General features: G+C 40.8%; 2 protein-coding genes and 2 long non-coding RNA genes across 4 annotated transcripts in view; 1 reads left to right on the top strand and 3 right to left on the bottom strand.

Annotated features, from left to right (window-relative positions):
- The window catches only part of LOC134213676 (UDP-glycosyltransferase UGT5-like), a 91,183-nt gene that overhangs the window by 2,451 nt on the left and 64,478 nt on the right, over window positions 1-24,254 (top strand). The gene's annotated exons all lie outside the window — the stretch shown is intronic.
- On the bottom strand, window positions 1,082-1,950 carry LOC134218104 (uncharacterized). Its single transcript, XR_009981256.1, has 3 exons — window positions 1,856-1,950; window positions 1,294-1,406; window positions 1,082-1,219 (listed from the first exon to the last, which is right to left on the bottom strand). It is a non-coding gene; the product is annotated as an uncharacterized LOC134218104 (long non-coding RNA).
- Window positions 3,556-4,432, bottom strand: LOC134218105 (uncharacterized). The gene is made up of 3 exons (XR_009981257.1): window positions 4,331-4,432; window positions 3,767-3,879; window positions 3,556-3,689 (listed from the first exon to the last, which is right to left on the bottom strand). It is a non-coding gene; the product is annotated as an uncharacterized LOC134218105 (long non-coding RNA).
- Window positions 12,133-24,254, bottom strand: part of LOC134213675 (uncharacterized) — a 42,296-nt gene continuing 30,174 nt past the window's right edge. Inside the window, exons 2-7 of the mRNA XM_062692941.1 lie at window positions 19,892-19,950; window positions 18,463-19,836; window positions 18,258-18,398; window positions 18,056-18,192; window positions 14,202-14,341; window positions 12,133-14,141 (exon numbers count right to left, since the gene is read on the bottom strand). Coding sequence (XP_062548925.1) covers window positions 12,415-14,141; window positions 14,202-14,341; window positions 18,056-18,192; window positions 18,258-18,398; window positions 18,463-19,836; window positions 19,892-19,950 — 3,578 coding nt within the window. The 3' untranslated portion in view covers window positions 12,133-12,414. The remainder of the gene's footprint in view (window positions 14,142-14,201; window positions 14,342-18,055; window positions 18,193-18,257; window positions 18,399-18,462; window positions 19,837-19,891; window positions 19,951-24,254) is intronic.

A 24,254-nucleotide genomic window follows, 5' to 3' on the forward strand; every position in this document is an offset into this window, starting at 1 on the left:
TTTTCCGAAAAATAGTGACTTTAATAGTGACTTTTGGATGCAAATAGTGACTTTTTAGTCACTATGCTTAAAATAGTGACTAAGTCAATAAAAAATTAGGGTTGTATTGTTGTATACGAGACACGACCGCTAAACTACGTAAAACCAAATATGGTACACAGGACCTGAGACACAGAACCAATTATTCCGCTCTATATAGAAGAGAGTAGGGGCCCTCCTTAGCCGTGCGGTAAGATGCGCGGCTAAAAGCAAGACAATGCTGAGGGTGGCTGGGTTCGATTCCCGGTGCCGGTCTAGACAATTTTCGGATTGGATTGGTCTCGATTTCCCTGGGCATAAAAGTATCATTGTGTTAGCCTCATGATATACGAATGCACAAATGGTAACTTGGCTTAGAAACCTTGCAGTTAATAACTGTGGAAGTGCTTAATGAACACTAAGCTGTGAGGCGGCAATGTCCCAGTGTGGGATGTAATGCCATTGAAGAAGAAGAAGAAGATAGAAGAGAAGGAACCATCGCACCGAAACTACTACCCAGCTTTAGCAGCATCTCCCACTCTGCAAGGCAGTATAGGGACCCCACTGTCTAGCAGCTGGGCCAGTTCAATAATTGATAATACCCTAAAAGTAGGTAATTACCAAGGATTCCCGGATAAAAAATATCATTAAAATATCATAAATTTTATTGTTACAACACCATTTAAAACATAATTTTTACCATTGAATATAATGGAATTTTGACAATAAGATCACATGACAAATAATGGTTTTCCACGATAAAATGAATGGTAAATGGGACTTTTACAATTAAAAAGGGGGGTTGTTATGTATCTTTACAATAAAAAAATCGAAAATTTTCCATACAAAATTCGGAGCAAAACAATTGATTTTACGGTTCTTCAATGGGATGATTTCGAGCGACAAAACAATAGAAAACATTGTGTTTTAAATGTTTTCAATTACTGTTTCTATTGTTTTACAATAGAAATACAACAGGATTTAGAATACATTATGCTCCAATATTACAATAAAAATACAATAGAATTAATTGTTTTACAAATTATTTTATTTTCCTCCGGTTGTTTAGTACATCTTTAGACGAATCCAGCGCACTACTTCCAAAGTTAAGTGGGTTGCCTGTATCTGGAGACAAATCCAACATCGGTTTTAAAAAGCGTACTAACTTTGTTCCGAATAGACAATACATATAGATATAAACCTATGAAAATGTAAATTATAAAAGAATGTCAGTTTTATTAGAAAAAATACGTCGAGAAGAAATGAAAAAATTACCTGCATCAGTTCTTATTATATCCCGTTGGTGAGATTGGCCAATGGTAGCCACTGAACGATCTTGAATCAGTGACCAGCAAGCAGCAGTATTTTATTTATCATAAGCTCCATTTCTGTAAAGGAACAAGGATACATGTTACCAGGCACGTCATCAGGTATTATGATGATAAAATTTTCATTTATTTTTGTTCGGGATGAACCACTGCGTTCATTATGTACATTGAACTTTTGTAGTATAAGATTACGATTACCGGTGGTGAGTATAAACCGTTTGTCAGCGCAGTATCATTATTTGACACTTTACCGGTCGCTACTAAACGCGCTGCTAAAACAGTAGCGCAGCTGACAGGTGACCAAATAACAGCGCTACAATTTGATGAACTATCAAACGTCGAACGTCACCGATACGGAATGCAGCCACCGAAATGATAACCGAAAATACCGAAAATAGTGACCGATACGAAAAGAGTGACTAATCTAAAATGACAGTACAGTGAGAGTGGACAAAATACTCGCGCCCAGTAATGATGCTCTAACGCGCTTCAACACTTTAGATACTCACCACGGTACAGAAGCCATAGTGATCTACCGCTTTCCCAGCAGCAGAAACTGCAATGAAAAAAACACTTTCTGCACCATACAGTTTCATTATTTTCATCTCTTTACTAATTATAAACAAAACTGTACACGCTCAAATGAATCCAGCCATTCTCCGAGTAAAATTATAAGCAAAAGTTTTTGTTCCCTTTCATTTTTTTGAAATCATTTTTTCATTGCAAAACATTTCTAGACCTGCAACTAGACCTGCAATATGAAAATATATACTTGAGAACCGGTATAACATTTTTATTTATTTAACAAACAAAGCTATTGTAATTTTATTGTTTTCAATTGTTATTTCATCAATATAATAAATCCATGAAATATTCCAAAATTATATTAATTCAATAACTTTAGACGGATTTCCAGATCATCCAACCCAAATACTTTTAAAAATTGTTTAGTTTTGGATGAGCAATACTAAACATAAGCGAACAATAAAAATATAATAGAATATATCGGAAACATTTAAATATTTTGTTATTTTAATGTACTTACAATAAAGATCTTTTACAACCGTGAACATTTTACAATAAGCATACAATAGTTTGTATTGTTTGCCACACAATCTATTGTATTTCAATGGGTTATGTCATACAAGTTACTGTAAATTTTTATCCGGGTTGGAACGCGCTATATAGGGGATGCATACTGCATGGAAGAACTAAAATTTTCAATAGTTTATCGTTGATAATCAAAAGTTTCAATACTACTGGCAAATTGGTGGAAAGTTAGCGAATCGATTGATAAATAAATATTTAAAATCCACTGAAAGATAAAGGACCTATTAATGTTACAAATCTTACATAATTTCGTGACGGTCCCTAATTTTGAAATTTTCATTTTACACGTCCTGTATCCGAGTCTTCCCCTTATGGAACGTACACACGGTCAAGCAGTTTGACCAACATTGACTCCACCTCTCGTTTGTTCCAACATCCATCAAGTTTTACCAACAGCGGCACGAACAATCAATTTATTCGACCAACAATATCACACACGAACGACCGGAACGCTAACTTGAGCATCAACCATCAAAAAATATATGGGGGTTTGTGCAACTTCACTACAAATGCTCAAACATGTTCGGCGATCCTTGACTCCACCCCCGACAACTCAAACCAAAATCAAACCGTTTTAATTTTTTCCAACCGAGCCGCCAACTGTCAAATGGTTGTTCGAACAACTTCACACACGTTCCAACAAAGCAGCAACTGAAGCGTTTCCCGGATAAAAAATATCATTAAAATATCATAAATTTTATTGTTACAACACCATTTAAAACATAATTTTTACCATTGAATATAATGGAATTTTGACAATAAGATCACATGACAAATAATGGTTTTCCACGATAAAATGAATGGTAAATGGGACTTTTACAATTAAAAAGGGGGGTTGTTATGTATCTTTACAATAAAAAAATCGAAAATTTTCCATACAAAATTCGGAGCAAAACAATTGATTTTACGGTTCTTCAATGGGATGATTTCGAGCGACAAAACAATAGAAAACATTGTGTTTTAAATGTTTTCAATTACTGTTTCTATTGTTTTACAATAGAAATACAACAGGATTTAGAATACATTATGCTCCAATATTACAATAAAAATACAATAGAATTAATTGTTTTACAAATTATTTTATTTTCCTCCGGTTGTTTAGTACATCTTTAGACGAATCCAGCGCACTACTTCCAAAGTTAAGTGGGTTGCCTGTATCTGGAGAAAAATCCAACATCGGTTTAAAAAGCGTACTAACTTTGTTCCGAATAGACAATACATATAGATATAAACCTATGAAAAATGTAAATTATAAAAGAATGTCAGTTTTATTAGAAAAAAAATACGTCGAGAAGAAAAGAAAAAATTACCTGCATCAGTTCTTATTATATCCCGTTTGTGAGATTGGCCAATGGTAGCCACTGAACGATCTTCAATCAGTGACCAGCAAGCAGCAGTATTTTATTTATCATAAGCTTCATTTCTGTAAAGGAACAAGGATACATGTTACCAGGCATGTCATCAGGTATTATGATGATAAAATTTTCATTTATTTTTTGTTCGGGATGAACCACTGCGTTCATTATGTACATTGAACTTTTGTAGTATAAGATTACGATTACCGGTGGTGAGTATAAACCGTTTGTCAGCGCAGTATCATTATTTGACACTTTACCGGTCGCTACTAAACGCGCTGCTAAAACAGTAGCGCAGCTGACAGGTGACCAAATAACAGCGCTACAATTTGATGAACTATCAAACGTCGAACGTCACCGATACGGAATGCAGCCACCGAAATGATAACCGAAAATACCGAAAATAGTGACCGATACGAAAAAGAGTGACTAATCTAAAATGACAGTACAGTGAGAGTGGACAAAATACTCGCGCCCAGTAATGATGCTCTAACGCGCTTCAACACTTTAGATACTCACCACGGTACAGAAGCCATAGTGATCTACCGCTTTCCCAGCAGCAGAAACTGCAATGAAAAAAACACTTTCTGCACCATACAGTTTCATTATTTTCATCTCTTTACTAATTATAAACAAAACTGTACACGCTCAAATGAATCCAGCCATTCTCCGAGTAAAATTATAAGCAAAAGTTTTGTTCCTTTCATTTTTTGAAATCATTTTTCATTGCAAAACATTTCTAGACCTGCAACTAGACCTGCAATATGAAAATATATACTTGAGAACCGGTATAACATTTTTATTTATTTAACAAACAAAGCTATTGTAATTTTATTGTTTTCAATTGTTATTTCATCAATATAATAAATCCATGAAATATTCCAAAATTATATTAATTCAATAACTTTAGACGGATTTCCAGATCATCCAACCCAAATACTTTTAAAAATTGTTTAGTTTTTGGATGAGCAATACTAAACATAAGCGAACAATAAAAATATAATAGAATATATCGGAAACATTTAAATATTTTGTTATTTTAATGTACTTACAATAAAGATCTTTTACAACCGTGAACATTTTACAATAAGCATACAATAGTTTGTATTGTTTGCCACACAATCTATTGTATTTCAATGGGTTATGTCATACAAGTTACTGTAAATTTTTATCCGGGTTTCTTGGGGGTGGAGTCAATGTTCGTCGAACTGCTTGACTGGTGTGTACGTAGCATTAGAGGTAGTTTACGTCAAAAGTGACTCGCTACCAGGCCTGTATAATGCCGTTGAAATACGTGACACAAACAGTGCTGATCCTCTGGTCTGCGATACCGCGTAGAAGACATCTGTGTGCATAGTAGGCCAGGTTTTGGTAAGCAAAACTATGGTGCTGATGTACAGCGTTTGAACCCAAAGGAAAATGAGAAAATCTCTCATTTTATCAAAAAGATATTTTAGTTACTAGATGAAGATTGTCGCTGTCGTCGCTGTCCGGAACATCTTTTGCTGGCGAGGATAGGGGAGCTAAATGTCAAAGAAAGAAAATCCATACGATTTGAGAGGTATGTACCACACATGTTTCGGACAGCAGAACAAAGGGAAGCGAAGCGACAATCTTTATCTAGTAACAAAAATATCTTTTTTTTATCATGTCTCTATACACTCTCGTTAGGTAGCATACCGTGAGAAGCGTTTTTTGGTAGCTGTTACGATAATGAACTGATTCGAGGGGCTACAGCCCATGATAAGTTTCTTTTAAAAAGCCCCATAATTGCGGGGCACCGGGGGGTTCTGATAATGCATTTCAACTTGTTTTACACAGCTGTGCGAAAAAAATAGAAAAAAGCGTTCAGTTTTTTTAGAACTTGTATACAAGTGCGATAGTTTTGTTTACATGGCTTGTTATGATTCAAAGAGGGTTTTGCCTCTCTTTTATTGTTGTTCTTGCCAATGAGGCACGCCGCATGAAGCTAGAGATCCTGGGACTGAGTGGCCAAACTTTGAAGAACACAAAACGCCGTCGGGACAAGTTCTGCTATACTCTGGTTTACGAGGTGAAGCGATGATGAGCGCATTATGGGACGCTATGGTCTCGGAGAAATGAGCGAAAACGGAGAGCTGTTCGCAGAATTTTGTGGTAATAACGACATAGTGATCGGGGGATCGCTCTTCCCTCATCGACCGGTTCACCAGGTCACGTGGGTCTCCCGTGACGGCTTAACAGAAAATCAAATCGAAAATGGAAACGGAGCCTTCTTGATGAACGGAATAAACGTAGTGCCGATATCGCGTCTGATCATCACCTCCTCATCGATGAAATACGCCTGCGTATTGTGCGGATTCGTCGATAGGAGGAGAGAGTTGGACGACGGTTCAACAAACGCCGACTGGAAAATGCCACGGTGAAACGGTCCTCCGTTGAAGAACTGGAGACGCGTGCTGCAGATATTCCGGAAGGCGGCAGCGTGGAAGACCAATGGACCGCCATCAAGAATGCCTTCATCGTCACCAGCGAGAACAATCTGGGCGAACTGCGCACCCAGAGAAAACAATGGATCACCGATGAGACCTGGAGGAAGATAGAGGCGCGAAGAGAAGCCAACGCCGCGATAGAGCGATCAAAAACTAAAAGAGCCAAAGTCTTAGACCGTCAACGATACTCGGCTCTTCAGAAGGAAGTAAAATGCTCATGTCGACGGGACAAGCGAGCGTGGGCAGACTCTCTGGCCGACGAAGGAGAGAGAACCGCAGCAACAGGGGACATTCGCTTCCTCTACGATATCTCACGACGCTTAAGCGGGGCGAAGATAAATGCAACGATGCCTGTGAAAGACGCGAATGATCAGTTATTGACCGACCCAACTGACCAGCTGAAACGCTGGTTCGAGCACTTCGAACAACTTTTTCAAGTGCCAGCCAGGCCATCACCACCTCGGCATGATCTGCCTAGGATCCGACGTATTCATTCATTTATTTAGTTAACATCTAAACAGATAACACTGAATCAACAATTTGACGCCACAATGCACGGTTCGAGGCCGCATCTCTCCATCCTCGGATACGCCCCACGCTCGCCAAGTCGTTCTGCACCTGGTCTGCCCATCTCGCTCGCTGCGCTCCACGCCGTCTCGTACCTGCCGGATCGGAAGCGAACACCATCTTTGCAGGGTTGCTGTCCGGCATTCTTGCAACATGTCCTGCCCATCGTACCCTTCCGGCTTTAGCTACCTTCTGGATACTGGGTTCGCCGTAGAGTTGGGTGAGCTCATGGTTCATTCTTCACCGCCACACACCGTCTTCTTGCACACCGCCAAAGATGGTCCTAAGCACCCGTCTCTCGAATACTCCGAGTGCTTGCAAGTCCTCCTCGAGCATTGTCCATGTTTCATGTCCGTAGAGGACAACCGGTCTTATTAACGTCTTGTACATGACACATTCGGTGCGGTGGCGAATCTTTTTCGACCGCAGTTTCTTCTGGAGCCCGTAGTAGGCCCGACTTCCACAGATGATGCGCCTTCGTATTTCACGACTAACGTTGTTGTCAGCCGTTAGCAAGGATCCGAGGTAGACGAATTCCTCGACCACCTCGAAGGTATCCCCGTCTATCGTAACACTGCTTCCCAGGCGGGCCTTGTCGCGCTCGGTTCCGCCCACAAGCATGTACTTTGTCTTTGACGCATTCACCACCAGTCCAGCTTTTGTTGCTTCACGTTTCAGGCGGGTGTACAGTTCTGCCACCTTTGCAAATGTTCGGCCGACAATGTCCATGTCATCCGCGAAGCAAATAAATTGACTGGATCTGTTGAAAATCGTACCCCGGCTGTTACACCCGGCTCTCCGCATGACACCTTCTAGCGCAATGTTGAACAACAGGCACGAAAATCCATCACCTTGTCTTAGTCCCCGGCGCGATTCGAACGAACTGGAGTGTTCGCCCGAAATCTTCACCCAGTTTTGCACACCATCCACCGTTGCTTTGATCAGTCTGATAAGCTTCTCAGGGAAGCTGTTCTCGTCCATAATTTTCCATAGCTCTACGCGGTCTATACTGTCGTATGCCGCCTTGAAATCAACGAACAGATGGTGCGTTGGGACCTGGTATTCACGGCATTTTTGAAGGATTTGCCGTACAGTAAAGATCTGGTCCGTTGTCGAGCGGCCGTCAACGAAGCCGGCTTGATAACTTCCCACAAACTCGTTCACTAATGGTGACAGACGACGGAAGATGATCTGGGATATCACTTTGTAGGCGGCATTAAGGATGGTGATCGCTCGAAAGTTCTCGCACTCCAGTTTGTCGCCTTTCTTGTAGATGGGGCATATAACCCCTTCCTTCCACTCCTCCGGTAGCTGTTCGGTTTCCCAGATTCTGACTATCAGTTTGTGCAGGCAAGTGGCCAGCTTTTCCGGGCCCATCTTGATGAGCTCAGCTCCGATACCATCCTTACCAGCGGCTTTGTTGGTCTTTAGCTGTTGAATGGCATCCTTAACTTCCCTCAAGGTGGCGGCTGGTTGGCTTCCATCGTCCGCTGAACTGACGTAGTCATCTCCTCCGCTGCCTTGACTTTCACTGCCTGTACTCTCAGCGCCATTCAGATGTTCCTCGTAGTGCTGCTTCCACCTTTCGATCACCACACGTTCGTCCGTCAAGATGCTCCCATCCTTATCCCGGCACATTTCGGCGTAGGCGTAGGCGTAGGATCCGACGTATAACACGCGTCAATACCGAAGCTCCATCACTGCTAGAGATTCAAACAGCCATCCAAAGCAGAAATCGAATAAAGCCCCAGGGGTCGACAGGGGTGACATCCGCTCAACTAATGCATCGTTTATTTCGTAATATCTGAGACACCGCAACATTCCCGGTAGACTGGATACAAGGTATCTTAGTGAAGGTACCCAAAAAGGGTAACCTGACTGTATGCGATAACTGGCGAGGCATTATGTTGCTGTGTACCGTTCTCAAAGTTCTATGCAAAGTCATCCTAGCCCGGATTCAGGAGAAGATCGATGCGACTCTCCGGCGGCAGCAGGCCGGATTCCGTGCCGGGAGATCCTTTGTGGACCATATTGTCACGCTCCGTATCATTCTGGAGCAGGTCAACGAATTCCAAGAGTCCCTTTACTTGGTATTCGTTGACTACGAAAAAGCTTTCGAACGTCTCAATCACGAGAATATGTGGGGCGCCCTGAGACGGAAGGGAGTTCCTGAGAAAATCATCGGCCTCATCGAGGCACAGTACGAGGTCTTTTCATCTAAAGTGCTGCACAATGGGGTCTTGTCCGACCCTATCCGGGGCGTAGTTAGTGTGAGACAAGGATGTATTCTATCACCGTTACTGTTCCTCATCGTAATCGACGAGATTCTGGTAGGTGAGATGGACCGTGAACCGAACCGCGGGCTGTTATGGCAGCCTATAACCATGGAGCACCTAAACGAGTTCGAATTGGCTGATGACGTTGCACTCTTCGCTCAACGGCGCTCTGATATGCAGAGTAAGCTCAACGACCTTGCCGAGCGCTCCTCTTCGTCAGGCTTAGTCATCAACGTCAACAAAACCAAATCGTTGGATGTAAACACGGTGACCTCTTCCAGTTTCACAGTAGCCGGGCAACCAGTGGAGAATGTTAAAAGCTTCCAATATCTTAGTAGCCAAAATGGCGTCAGACGGCGGTACCAAGATCGACATAGGCGCACGGATCAAGAAAGCAAGGGCTGCCTTTGCTAGTTTAAGAAATATCTAATAAAAATAATAAGTGAACGCACCCAAAATACGAATTTTCAACTCTAACGTGAAATCTGTGTTGTTATACGCCAGCGAAACAGTGTATATCAGTGGAGAACACTCTACGGCTGCAGGTGTTCATCAACAGATGCCTGCGGTATATAATTCGGGCCTGGTGGCCTTACAACTGGATCTCAAACAACGAGTTCTATCGTCGTTGTCAGCAGAGGCCGATAGCAACAGAAATTCGGGATCGAAAGTGGGGCTTGGTCGGCCACACTCTACGTAGGGGCGGAAACGAAATCTGTAAACAAGCATTAGACTGGAACCCAGCGGGACATCGGAGCAGATGCAGACCCAGAATAAAGAAATAAAAGAAGTCGACCGAAATCTAACCTGGTTAAAGCGATAGCTGGCTAGAGATGTCGTAAAATCTCAATTAATCGATTAGTAACTAATCGATTACTCTCGATTCTTGACGATTATTGAATCGATTCTTCGTTGGGAGGTAATCGATTCAAAATTAATCGATTATCACAACGATAAATCGATTATTCAAAGTAATCGACATCTTATAGCTGTCGTAAAATCCCAATTAATCGATTAGTAACTAATCGATTACTCCCGATTCTTGTCGATTATTGAATAAATTAATCGTTGGGAGATAATCGATTCAAAATTAATCGATTATCGCAACGATTAATCGATTAATCAAAGTAATCGATTAATTTGCGACATCTCTACGCTCGGCTTATCCTACCGTTGACCCCATTCAATAACAGTTCAGAGGTTAAGATAAAGCATTCGTTAACGGCCATGTAAACAACCTTCATGTAACTTCCAATGACTTTTCGTAGGAGTTGAACAATTCAGACGCCAAACTCGAATTCGCGTGAAATTTACTCCTATCTGTTAAATGAAATTAGTTTCTTTTCAGTTCCAATACATCAAAAAACCCGATGATTAAATTTTTCTCTTACACCTTTAATACCGCGTAAACAGTACACTTTTTTATTGTTTAATGATTACTCTCTTAAAATATACAAATGTTGTGTAGTGTGTAATCGGTTCGTGGATAGAGAATAAATTCTTACTCACTTTGTTTTGTTATATAATAAAATATACATACGACGACGCGTGCTATTAATCGGTAATCTCTACTTACTTGTGGGACAGGTGAGCGGGTTACTTTCGCTACGGAAGTATAAATAATATGCTTGCAAATATAGCTTACTAGCGAATGGAACTCTGTGTTCAAAGGAAGCGCTAACAGAAAAACATCACTCAAGGGGTTTCTATCATCGGAAACGAGAGATAACATTCATGGGGGGAAATGAGACCAATTAAGAGTTATCGTTTCGAATAAGTTATTTTAGATCAACAGCATCTAGGTGTTTGTATGTATGTATACCACTAGTATATAAATCTATGTTCTTCTAATAATAATTTAACTTATCGAAAGCTTACATGATTACAGTGATCGACCGATAAGGATCGGTTCGGAATCTGCGAAAGTAACTGCCAAACATCGTAAATATCGGTAGATAAGATGTTGGATTACTTTTAAAAATTTGGGGGAATTATGGGTGATTAAGTGATAAAATAGTTTGCCGGCGCTGAACAGATCGTCGAAGAGAGGAGAAAAAGTAACATATTTCATTATTTAATTATGTTGAACAGTATGCTCCTGGCTCTACAGATCTACTTATCAACTTTTAAAGTGTGACTTATTCACTAGTTACATTCTTAGCATTAGAAATAGCTTTCTCTGCTTTGTAGTTGTTTGTTGATTTTTGTTTTGACTTATCTTTCAAGTAGAGATAAAATACATTATGTTTTGTTTGTTTGCTTCACTCTTAGCTTAAGTGATTTTTGTCTAAATGTGTATTATTCACTGAAAGTAGAAATATGTGTGTTTTGATGTTTGTCTGACTGGACTTTTTGTGTGAATATAAGTTGACTGATATTTTTACACATTTAGCAATAACATACTAGGGAGAGGTTCCGAAGCTATTTGTTTGATGTTTGATTCCAAACAATTTAGGAGATCGTCAATAATTACCGAGTATGAGAGCACGTTGGCCTTCTGTTTGATTTGTTCGTCAATTTCGCTTCACTTGTTTTAGAAAGGTGGCAGTGTGAATTTTTGTTGTGTACCTTTTCAGTTTATCCGCGTTGGCCGAAAAGCTGTGCAAGTGGATGAAGAATTCCTTTATATTTACAGATATCTACAGTTGTTCAAACAATTGTGTACTTTGAACGCTGGAGTGGCATGTGAGATACAGATGGCAGCACGGTGAGCAAGAACAGTGCGTTGTGAAGGTAACTTTTACGTCGTGTACAAAGTGAATGAAACTTTTTGTTTAGTTCAGTTTTCAGAAAGTAGTCAGATGAGTGGATAATGTGCTACAAGACAACACAATATCGTTTAGGTACACTTTCTTCAAATGGGTATTATAATTCAGAGGGATTTCGTCATAGGCCACGTCAAAATACTCGTCGCACCCTACCTTAAAACCACCCGTATCTCACATGGCAGATTTTTCGTGATTTTTGTATCATACAGGCAACTGCATCTACAACAAACTCTAAAAAATACTGTTGACGAATCGATAAAATTTATGTCCAATTTTAACTTATAACTGATTATCTAAACATTACATCTTACAATGTACAACTTTTTAGTTAAGTATAAGGTGTAAGCACAACTTTCCTCCTTTGCAGGAAACAAACGATACACCTCGCGTTAGTAAGAAAAAGAAAAGTGCGTGAAGCTGCGGGAACACTGAGAACTGGTAAAAACATTGCCCTCAAGGTAGGGAACAAAACGGACGAAACACAAACGTTCGACGAGAAACGTTTAGACGAAAACAAACGCTTAGAAATTGGTTGCATTGCGATTCGGCGTGCTCTCCATGCTTGCCATGATGGAACTAAGCAGGTCACTGGACTTTTTGGAAGGTGTTGCTAAGCCACCAGATTTAGACGACGAATGTTTCGGGGTTTGTCCGGTACTGCTGCTGCTCGCGTGATTGGTGCTCGTAACGACTGATGACGATAGTTGAATACTTTTCTTCATCTTTGGTGTCGACGAATGCTGATGTTCGCCGCTGGGGTTATGACTGTAAAATCCCTTGCTGGAGCTTTCCGGCGGAATCGGTACGGATGGTAGTGGAGGTAATGGTGGGGCTACTTCAACGAGTGGTGGTGGAGGCGGTAGAGGAGGTGTGGGATTGATTTGCATCTGATTAGAGGCGGACAGCACTTCACAATGCTGTTCGACAGGCATTGCATGGAGATGTTGGTCATCGTCCACGATGGTTGTTGTGATGATTTCCTCTTCAGTTTTCAACATCAGCAACGTCTCCGTACTGATCTCATCACCCTCGGCCGAAATTGTGGTTTCCATTGCCACCGTAAGCTTAGCTTCTTCGTTACAGTTTATCACAGACTCGTAATTGCTATTGAGTGCTGATGCTTGGATCGTTGTATCATCTAATATCACTTGACCGTGCCCTGGAACGTCGCCGACATGCTCGATTTCAATTTCGGCTGCGACTGATGGAACTGCCGGTACCAGACCAGCGCTTATATCTTTCTCTTTTGTCACACTCGAAGTCGATTCTCTTCGACTGCTACTAGCACTATGCGGATGACGTTCCGAAGAGGATGACGACAATTTCCGCTTCCGATCCTCACTCGAGACATGCTTCGACGAAGAACTAGATGACTTACTCGAAGAGGAATAATGCTTACGATGCTTATCTCTGTCACGATCTCTGTCCCTATCCCTGTCTCTTTCCCGATCCTTCTCCCTTTCCCGATGTTTGTCTTTGTCCCTGTCCCTATCCTTATCACGTTCTCCATTAGAACGATGTCTATCTTTTTTGCTGCTACTACTGCTATGATGCTTATGCGAAGACGAGGACGATGAGTGTTTGTGACTCGAACTGCTCTTTTTGATTGGTTTGTCATCCCTCACCAGTTTCCGCATGTCGATCTTGGCCTCTAGAAGTGCCTGCTTCTCCACCTCAATCTTCTCCAACTTTGGCTCTTCCACTACTGTCTCAGTCGTAGCTTCAACAACTGCAACTGCAGCCGTCGAAACCACGCCTAAATCCTTCTTTTCCGCCTTCTTTGGTTTGCCATCGTGTGTTCGCTTGACCGGGGTGTTCTTTTTCTCTTCCGCCGAAATGGGGTGCGGTAGGATCGTCTGCTTCTCCTTGTAGTGCGGCGGATCCACTTCATACCCATTGGCGATCTCCTGCACGATCTCCTGATCGGGATAGTAGCGCTTCAGTCGCAGGTGCCAAGCTATGCTGGTCACTGCCGTCACCGTTCGGAACTGGTGGATGATGTTTCGCGGCAGGAAATAGATATCGTTGTCGTACAGCGATATTCGCGAGTATTTGATTCCCTCGCGCCGCAGTTGATTGAGTTTGGCGTCCTCCACCCACTGGACGCACTGCGAAATCGGCGGCTCGTGCAAATCCAGCTGCAGTTTCTCCACCAGGTGAGGGAAGCAATGGGCGTCGAATGCTACCACATCTTTTGTAATGCGGTTCAGCTCGTCCGGGATTCCACAGCGAACGGCTTTCAGGACCCCTGCAGGTATAGGATTCGGGTTAGGTTTGGAATTTAGCGAATATTCAAGGGGACACTTACCAACAGCGGCTGTGGTCATTCGGTCGTGGCCGTGACCGACGTGATCGGCATGCGCCTTCGTACGGTCGTCAATCATTGTTTCACGGGCCTCCGACAGCCGCGGTAGATATTGCAGATTTCGTAGCTCGTTGATTCGAGTTCTGGAAAAGAAGTTATGTGACATTGGTCAGTGAAAATTAAACGTAAATGTTTCGAAATGGCAGGCACTCGCTGTAAAAACGACGGTTTATCTTATGGAACGTCATTTGGCCTTTAGTTTCATGCCGCTTAGCATTTTTCAAGCTTCGAATGATAATAATCAGTGTTCACATAGCTCCGTCTTGACTGCTGAGCAACTTTGAGAACATGGAACATTGGGAATCTGTGAACACTGCTGGAAACGGGGCTACCCCAAATGGCATAATTCCATTTGGCATAATGAGTTGAATAGCCAGGGGCCATTTGGCATCAAGACCATTTAGCATAACGACCGTTTGGCATTATAAAGAAAAATAGTCCTAATGTTTTTTGGGGCATTTGGCATAAAAATTAAAAAAAATATAAAAACTCTAGGAAGAAGCTCAATTTACATCTGTATTATTGCCTTTTTCTGGGCATATGTGTATTTTAAGGAGTGATTTACTTTTTCTCCTAACGGGTGGCAACCAAAAAATGGGATTAAAAAAATGGTTTAATCTGATATATGTTATACAAAGAGTTGTCCTTAGTCTTCAAACTTAGAATGGTTCGCCGTGCTGCTTCTGATCCTGCTTATGAGTTGCTTCGTGACTTTGCCATTACAATCACCTTTGTATACAATAGAGCTGAGTAGACAAAATAATGCTTTGGCAGTTTTCACGTTTAAAATGTTCGACCGTATACTTTTCCCATGATCTTTGTTCGCTTGAAAAATTTACAAAGCGCGCCGTAGTATTTTTTGTTTCTACGGCATGTTGTGAGCAGTGTTGGAGTGAAAGTGTGTGTTACAATTCTTAGTCATATTTCTTTTGCCTTATTCCGGGTAAATGCGTACTTTTAAAGGAGGAATCATCTACTCCTTTGCTGCAGCCCGGGCAAATGCGTACTTTGCAAGAACTGCCGTAATCTGGAAAAGTGACGTAACAGCCATTTTACAACATGCATGTTTTCCATTTTTCTGTTAAAGAGCTCGATGAGTAGTACTCGTTAACACCAATTTTGGAAAATGGCGTATACGTCACTTTTTCAGATTACGGCAGAGAAGGAGTCATTTACTCTTTTGTCTTCATCCCGGGTAAATGCGTACTTTTAAAGAAGGAGTCATCTACTCTTTTGCATTATTCCGGGCAAAGGCGTACTTTTAAAAAATGAGTCATCTACTCATTTGCCTTATTCTGGGCAAATGAGTACTTTTAAAGAAGGAGTCATCTTCTTTTTTGCTTCATCCCGGGCAAATGCATACTTTTAAAGAAGGGGTCATCTACTCTTTTGCCTTATTCCGGGCAAATACGTACTTTAAAAAAAATAGTCATCTACTCATTTGCCTTATTTCGGGCAAATGCGTACTTTTAAAGAAGGGGTCATCTTCTTTTTTGCTTCATCCCGGGCAAATGCATACTTTTAAAGAAGGAGTCATATACTCTTTTGCATTATTCCGTTCAAATGCGTACTTTTAAAGAAGGAGTCATCTACTATTTTTCTTCATCCCAGGCAAATGCGTATTTCTAAAAAAAATGAATCATTTACTCTTTTGCCTTATTCCGGGTAAATACAAGGGAGTCATCTACTCTTTTGCTTCATCCCGGGCAAATGCGTACTTTTAAAGAAGGAGTCATCTTCTTTTTTGCTTCATCCTGGACAAATGCATACTCGCAATCGTAAACAATGCCTTTCCTGCAAATTTTCCTCAACAACTAGGACCGCTTCCAGTTAGCAACCACTTGGAACTGGTGGCGCTCCGCGCCTTCTTTCAAACAGAAGTGGAAAATATCACCAGAAATCTTAAATCTTCCTGAAATGAGCAGAAGTCAATGTTTACATTTGCGACTTTCGCCCTTATGAAACAATGTCGATATATTCCTACGATTAACCTTTTTTGTGCCAAATGGTAGTTTTGCTAAACGGCCCGTTGTATTTAGGGGTGATCGGGGCAATATGGGCCACCTAAGGAAATCGTTCCGAAAAGCCCCGAAAAGCTCAAAAAACATCGTTTAAATGTAGTTGACTTATACTAGAGAATGTTACCTTTCATATTACGTCGATGAATGACGAAAAATGCGATTGGAAATTGTTGGAATGCACTTTTGAAAATGTATTGATTTCAATGTGTGTTCCAGGCTATACGGGGCAATATGAGCCACCATTTGGGGCAGTATGGGCCACCCATCCAAAACGTTTATTTAGGCGAAAAAAGTATCGTAATATGGAAGAATATGATATTCCTACAACAGTTGAGAGTATTCCATACCAAATAAAATTAAAAAACCGCACAACAGCGGACTGAACCGGTTTGTGACTCTTCAGTGTTTGAACAGCCACATTTCAATTAGTCAATGGTCATTTTTTCTGTTTCAATCGCAGTAATGCGCTGTTGTAATTTTTCCGTAATGAATCTTACATATATGATAATATTCTTGTATTTGACTACTGAAATTTGAAATCGTTCGCATTTTAAGGCCTGATATCTTGCTCTGTGCAGGTATGCCCATATTGCCCCATAGATACTGTTTTTGGGAAAAAAAAGTTTTATGATAAATTCAGATTTGTATCAATACAAACATGTGTGTACAATATTCAATTTTAATATATCTTTTGATTGTGGTGTATTTTTAACCTGTATTTTAATCAGTTTTGTGTCAAAACCTTATTTATAAATTTCAAATCTTATAATAATTTTGCCTATGCAGCGAAAATTTACATTTTCAAGTGTATTTTCATGTTTGAATTGAATTTTAATGCGGGTTTCACGTTGATGCATATGTGGAGCATCCTCTTAAAGATCATATAACTTTTACATGATAAAACTTGTCAATAAGCTCAAAATGAGGGTGGCTCATATTGCCCCGTATGTTCATATTGCCCCTACTACCCCTAATTCATTTTTCGAGGATTATGCGAAATGGTCATTATGCCAAATGGCCTCGAGATACTCAACAAATTATGCCAAATGGCCTTTAGACATTTAAATCGTTATGCTAAATGGCATTATGCCATATGGGCTTCCCCCGCTGGAAACAGAGTACAATAAGAAATTATTAAATCAATTAGCTGATCGATATTTTTTTTTATTTATTCATAAATAGTCAATTCTGCATATTTTGATCATCTCTGCAATCCGAAAACTTTTATTTTGATCAACTTTAGGGACAGATCACATGCACAAATGAAAAAAAAAATCATGAAAAATTGTGTTTTGACAATCGTTTGCCAATAGAAAAAATAATGTACTATTTTATGCATATCGATTTCAATTTTGGAAAAAACTTAAGCAAAGCACTTCTTCAGTTTGATCTAATCTGAATGAAAAGATTTTAAATTTTGGTTAATCCTGGCACCATCGTGATTTAGATTTGGAACATTCTCGTATTTTTTTTTATTAGGATTCAAGAGCAAAAAACTTCTCGAATGTTAATAGCTATAGGCAAGAATAATTTTGAGGTTGTTTCCGGAAACAAGATAATTGTTATTCAGTTTATAACACGCTGTTCATTCGGGTCAAAATATTTTTAAAGACAGGAATTGCTTCCAATGGTCAACATGTCAAAAGAAGTGAATTAATTATTGTTCCGTACTCATAACTCTATCTGTATTCCAACAATCTAATATGTGATCGACATAAAAATATTCCTTACAATGCTTTTCGCGTTCATGAGGTAGGTTGTTGAATCAAAACTTACCTTTGCCTCTTCATTGGTGTTTTGTTGATTTCAGCTGTTGGAACCAGCTGTTCACCGGGTCGGATCCACAATATCGGCCCATCGTTGGACAATCGCGGATCCATCTGTACAATTGATAACTCTCCCCATGGCATTGCCTACAATCGTAATAAGCAGTTGGTTTTTTTTCTTGTAGAATTAGGCATGTTCACCGTCAACCTACCTTATTGAGGAATGGGTTCTGCTCGAGCCGTTTCAGCAGATCGGGGAAATAGCCTCCAACCTCCTCGTGAACTTTTCCTACCAAACTGATCTGGTGGAGCGGTCCGTACCGCACCGTTCCTTGGGAGTAGTTTTTTACAACCTGAAAGTTTAAAAAAAATCTTTCATATTCGAGCAATTCAACCACTTTTGTCCATCCGACCCACCTGCTCATTGTACTGAAACATGGTGCACGTTTCGATGTCAGAATTTCGGCCCAGCACTCCCGCCTTCACCGTCAAATTCGCATAGTTCTCCGCCATGTGTTCCAACAGGTCCGGCAGGTACTCGGCTGCATTATGCACGATGCCCATCACGTGGTCGGCATACCCATCTTCATCCTCGCTGAAACACACCTCGAAGAACTCGTTCACCAGTTCCTCCATTTCGGTTTCCGAAAGGACGCTGATTTCATCCTGATACATGTGCACGACCGATGCCCCACCATTCGGATGCACCTCTATTCGCATGAATCGTCCATACTTGAGGTGTTCCATTCCTTTCCGGTGACAGTTCATGTCACGATTAGCCGTGGCTATCCGAGCGCACGGTTCAGCCGGTACTACTTCGCCACTGCCCAAAGGATATTCCACCTTGTCTCGTTTGCACTGAATCCCGATGTTGGCCCGTTTGATCTTAGAACGCTTGTAGCAGCGCGAACATTCCCTGCTGCTGCTACTACTACTCTTGTGCACCGAAGTGGACGAAGAAGAACTGGAGAGCTTGCTGCTGCTGCAGCTACTTCCAAGCTGAGATGACGATTTGTGGCCATGCTGGTGGTGGTGCTCGTGCGATGTACTTCTTTCAGCCGTGGATTCCTGTTTTATGGGTAATGCCACGGGGGGAACCGTGACGACGCCTCCGTTGACCAGCTTTTCCGGCGTCATGACAACGTCGGACAGAAGTTCCTTCTTGACCACCGTCAACTTGTCGTCAAGATTTTTGGGTGACTCGATCTTTATCAAAATGTTAGTGTTCTTATTGCTAGTTAAGTTAGTTGTACTGCCGGTAGCACTGGTGCTATTGCTGCTGGTGGTGCTGCTTATGCTGCTAGTGCTGGTGCTGCTGGTGTTGACGGGGCCATTGGCTTCGCCGAAATTCAACGCTCGAGTAACATCTTCGCGCGATTTCTCCGGTTTCAGGGGTTTATACTCTTTCTTGATGAAAACGTCCTGCTTCTTGATGGTGCTGTTTTCACTGTTACTTCGTTCCAGATTCAAAAGCAGATTGATGGAGGGAATGGGAGAACCGGCTGCCACGGCTACCGCCGCTGCAACTGCCGGGGCCGACAGTCCTCCGGGGCTACTGAGCAATGCAGCGGGATTGGTTTCGATCGGTAGTTCTTGGACCGGAAAGTCGACCTTTTCCGGTTTATCCATCTTGTGCTGTAGATGGTGGTGTTGGTTCTCTTTGTTTTGGATTGACGAATTGCTGCTGGAGGATTTGTCCTTCGGGGTTGAACTCGAGCTCGACCGGATGGCCGAACTACTGCTGCTAACACCTCCACCGTGCTCACTTGAGTGGCGACGTTTTTTGTGATCCTGTCGAGAAATGAATTAGTCTAGTTGCACAAAGGAAATGTAAAAGTGTTCCTACCTTGTCACGATCGCGATCTTTATCTTTGCTTTTCTTCTTCTTATGACTTCGGAAAGGTTCTGAAAAGGAAAAAAAATAAAAAATCAATTAGTATACTTTTGGTTTAGAGCAAATAAAACAAATTCTGGAGGTCCTTCGTAGCTTCGTAGAGTAAACCCTTATGCGGCCAACAAAAAAACACACGTGGATGGCCGACAGGGTAGTGTTCCCATTAATTGATATTCTCATAACTTCAACAATTTTCAACCGATTTGGATAATTTTGACAGTTTTGGAAACAGTAACTCATATACTTTTTGCCCATTGTCAAGGTTTACAGCTTATACCCATGGTTATTCAAGAAATCTTTGAAGAAAGGCTTAAGAGTCTACACGCGTAACCAAAGCCCATTTAACCAGTTTCAAATATGCTCCAAGCTCTTTGTGCTTCTTAGAATTGAAGGTGTTCACAGTATATGCTTCGGGTAATGCAAAAATCCCTGAAATGAGGTCTTAGTCATCCGAGAAATCTCTGGAGTAAAGCCTAAAGATCTACTCGCGTAACCAAAGGTCTATTATGCAAATTCAAATATGGTACATGCTCTTTGTGGTACTTAGCATAGAATGCGTTCACAGAATATGTTCCGAGTCATCCAAGAAATCTCTGGAGTAAGGCCTTAAGGTCTACACTCATAACCATGGGTCTATGGACTTGTCTCAAAAGTGGTACACGCTCTTTGCGCATATTGAAATCAAATGTGATCACTACATATGTTTTGCGCTATCGAAGAAATCTCTCGGATAAGTCCTCTGGCGCCTTCATTGCATATGTTCATGGTCATCCAAGAAAACCCTGGAAAAGGCCTTCAGGTCTACACGCGTAACCAGAGATCTTATAGATTGTTTCAAAACTGGTACATGCCCTTTGTGGTACATAGAATAGAAGGCCTTTATTGCATATGTTCATGGTCATCCAAGAAAACCCTGGAAAAGGCCTTAAGATCTACACGCGTAGCCAAAGATCTTTCAGATTTTTTCAAAAGTGTTACATGCCCTTTGTGGTACATAGAATAGATTGCGTCCATTGCATAGGTTCATGGTCATCCAAGAAAACCCTGGAATAGGCCTTTAAATCTGCATGGGTACCCAGAGATCTTTTGGCTTGTTTCAAAAGTGGTACATACCCTTTGTGGTACATAGAATAGAATACGTCCATTGCATATGTCTATGATGTTCCAAGAAAATGTTAGAATAGGCCTCAGGATCTTCACACGTAACCAGATACCTTTCAGATTGTTTCAAAAGTGGCATATGCCCTTTGTGGTACATAGAATATACCGCTTTCATTGCATATGTTCATGGGTATCCAAGAGAACACTTGAACAATCCTCAGGAACTTCACACGTAACCAGAGCTCTTTCGGCCTATTTGAATAGTTATACATGCCTTTTATGGTACGTAGAATAGAATGCACCCATTTCAAATGTTCAAGGTCATCCAAGGAAACCCTGAAGTAAGGCATTAGGATCTACACCAGAGATATATCAGCCTGTTTTAAATTTGGTACATGCCTTTGGGGTCCATGAATAAAATGAGTTCATGGCATATACTAATAGTCATCCTAGAAATTTATGGAGTAAGACTTCTAGGCTTACACGAATATCTAGAGGGTCTTTAAAGTCACTCCTTACGGAATCCAAGTTTCAAAGTGCTCGCGTTTTCGGGGGCACACCACTCGATACCGTGGGGCATCAAAATCCGAACACTTAAACACCTTAGTATATGAAAAAGTCATTAGAAAATAGGAATCGAATGTAAATAAAACATTTGTCATCGACACAGGAGCATGAAGGCTTCTACTTTTGAACTGTTTAACATTTACTTATTAAAAACTACGAAAAACATCATAAAATAATGAATTAAATTAACTACTCCTGACTCGAAATCCGTCCACCGTGGACGGATTTCGAATCAAATGATCAAAATCCGTACAGCTATTTGTTAACTAAATATTTAAATTGAAACAGTCTGACTGACCGAACTACCACTGTAAATAGTTCGATACACACCTTGAGAAAGGATCCCTTTGATTTGTATTCCACTGATCTTATGTAATGATTTGCAATCTATCTTCTATCTATATATATAAAAACCAATCTATGTATGTATGTTCGCTAACTACTTCTGAACCACTTGGCCGATTTCAACCAAATTTGGTACAGACATTCTCTACCCCCGGGGGAGGTTAAAAAAGGGGGGGGGGGGGTATTGAAAAAAGGGGGGGGGGGGGGGGGGGGGGGTTTTGTTCAGAAAACGAACAATTCTGTGTAACTTTCAACTCCCAGGACCGATTTCAACCAAATTTTGTACACATATTCACTACGAGGAGGTAATCATATGGGAGGGGATTTGGGAAAGGGGGAGGGGTCTGGAGGGAGGGGTTTTGTTTAGAAAACGGGCAATTCAAAGTAAATCATGAACCCCTGTACCGATTTCAACCAAATTTGGTACACACATTCTACATCATAAGGAAAAGATAACAAAGGGGATGGGATGGTCATTGGAAAAGGGGAGGGTATAGGGGGAGGTGTTGTCTTTGGAAAACGAGCAACTCAGTGTAACTCCCAACCCCCAGGACCGATTTCAATCAAATTTTGTACACATATTCACTATGAGGAGCCGATCGTACGGGAGGGAAATTTGGATAAGGGGGGTAGGGGTCTGAAGGGAGGGGTATTGTTCAGAAAACGGGCAATTTAGTGTAACTTCTGAATCCCTGTACCGATTTCAACCAAATTTGGTACACACATTTTCTATCCCTAGGAGAAGATAACAAAGGGGTGAAATGGCCGTTGAGAAAAGAGGAAGGGTAAAGGGAAAGCGGTTGTCTTTAGAAAACGGGCAATTCAGTGTAACTCCTGACCCCCAGGACCAATTCTAAGCAGATTAAATGATTAAATCATTCAACTCTATGATTAAAGATTATGATTAATGAATTATAATTTTTGAAAATGATGACTGATAATGATTAATGATTAAATTCATTTTTGACAATAATTAACGATTATGAATAATGAAAAAACCGTTGGATTATGATTAACGATTACCGATCGTGATTAAATGTTGACACACTATGTGTATGGTTAATGATTAACGATCGATATGATTAATGATTGATGATTATGAATGATCAAATTGCATAGTGATCCATAATCGAGTAACCTTTATTCCAAATTTTAAAAGGTATGATAATTATATGATAATGATTCAAGATTAATAAATAAAAGCAAGGTATGCAATGATCCAATGTTCCAGCATAACTTCTGTACCCCTTGCCCGATTTCAACCAAATTTGGAACAAACATTCTTTTTCTTAAGAAGGCGAAGATGACAGGGATCGATCAACTCAACACTTCATCGAAATCATGGTTTGCCCAGAGAAAAGCAATGATTAAAGTGTTTCCTTCTGGACGGCAAATGTGATCATTTCTTTAAAAATAGACGTTTTTCCGGAATAAGGCATCGGTGTATGTTTTTCCTTCTTTAGAAATAGACGTTTGCCCGGAATAAAGCGATTTTGGGTTTGATCCCATTTTCAAAATCAGTCAATGTTTTCAAATGTAATCTACCTTCTTTTAATCAAATGATGAAATATCAATAAGAAAACACAATTATCCTTTTGACCTATTCCAATTCCGATGGTGAAAAAAACTGCGAATTAAACTGGCAACTCCGAGCAAGGCCGGGTACATACAGCTAGTAAGCAATAAAAACACAGTTACTTTTGGTGCAATTATGTTCTACCGAAAACAAAATGGCGGCACAAACTCCGTGTTTGGTGGGTGGAGATTTGTTTTTGATTTTTTTTGTTTTAATTTCAAAGCATTCTTTCCAATTCTATGCTCTACACGCTTACTGCCAAGAATCTAAACAGGATAAGATTAATTATGTCTACATTAATTACCTTTAACCCCCTCTAATTTATTGATATCTCATGAGGTGGACGGATTTCGGTGCTGTACGGATTTCGGTCCCGCACGGTACTGAAGCAACGCACGACTGTTATTTTTATTATTTCACGCATACTGCGACGCAGCAAAGCTAAATCAACAGAAATGACAGCGCCGCCTCCGTATCGATTGGTGTGCCCCCGAAAACGCGAGCACTTTGAAACTTGGATTCCGTGAGGAGTGTCCTTAATCTAATTTTAACATGGTACATGATCTTTGCGATATTAGCCCGTTTTTTCCCTCACGTTCTCGGCGTGAAGTTGTATCGTTCCAATTTATTTACATTTTGCATTTCCAAAGAATAGACAACTTCATATTAGGGATATGAATGATATTTGTATACTACCTGGAACCAACAACAACAAGACAACAATAA

Source organism: Armigeres subalbatus, chromosome 2 (assembly GCF_024139115.2).
Source record: "Armigeres subalbatus isolate Guangzhou_Male chromosome 2, GZ_Asu_2, whole genome shotgun sequence".
NCBI lineage: Eukaryota > Metazoa > Arthropoda > Insecta > Diptera > Culicidae > Armigeres > Armigeres subalbatus.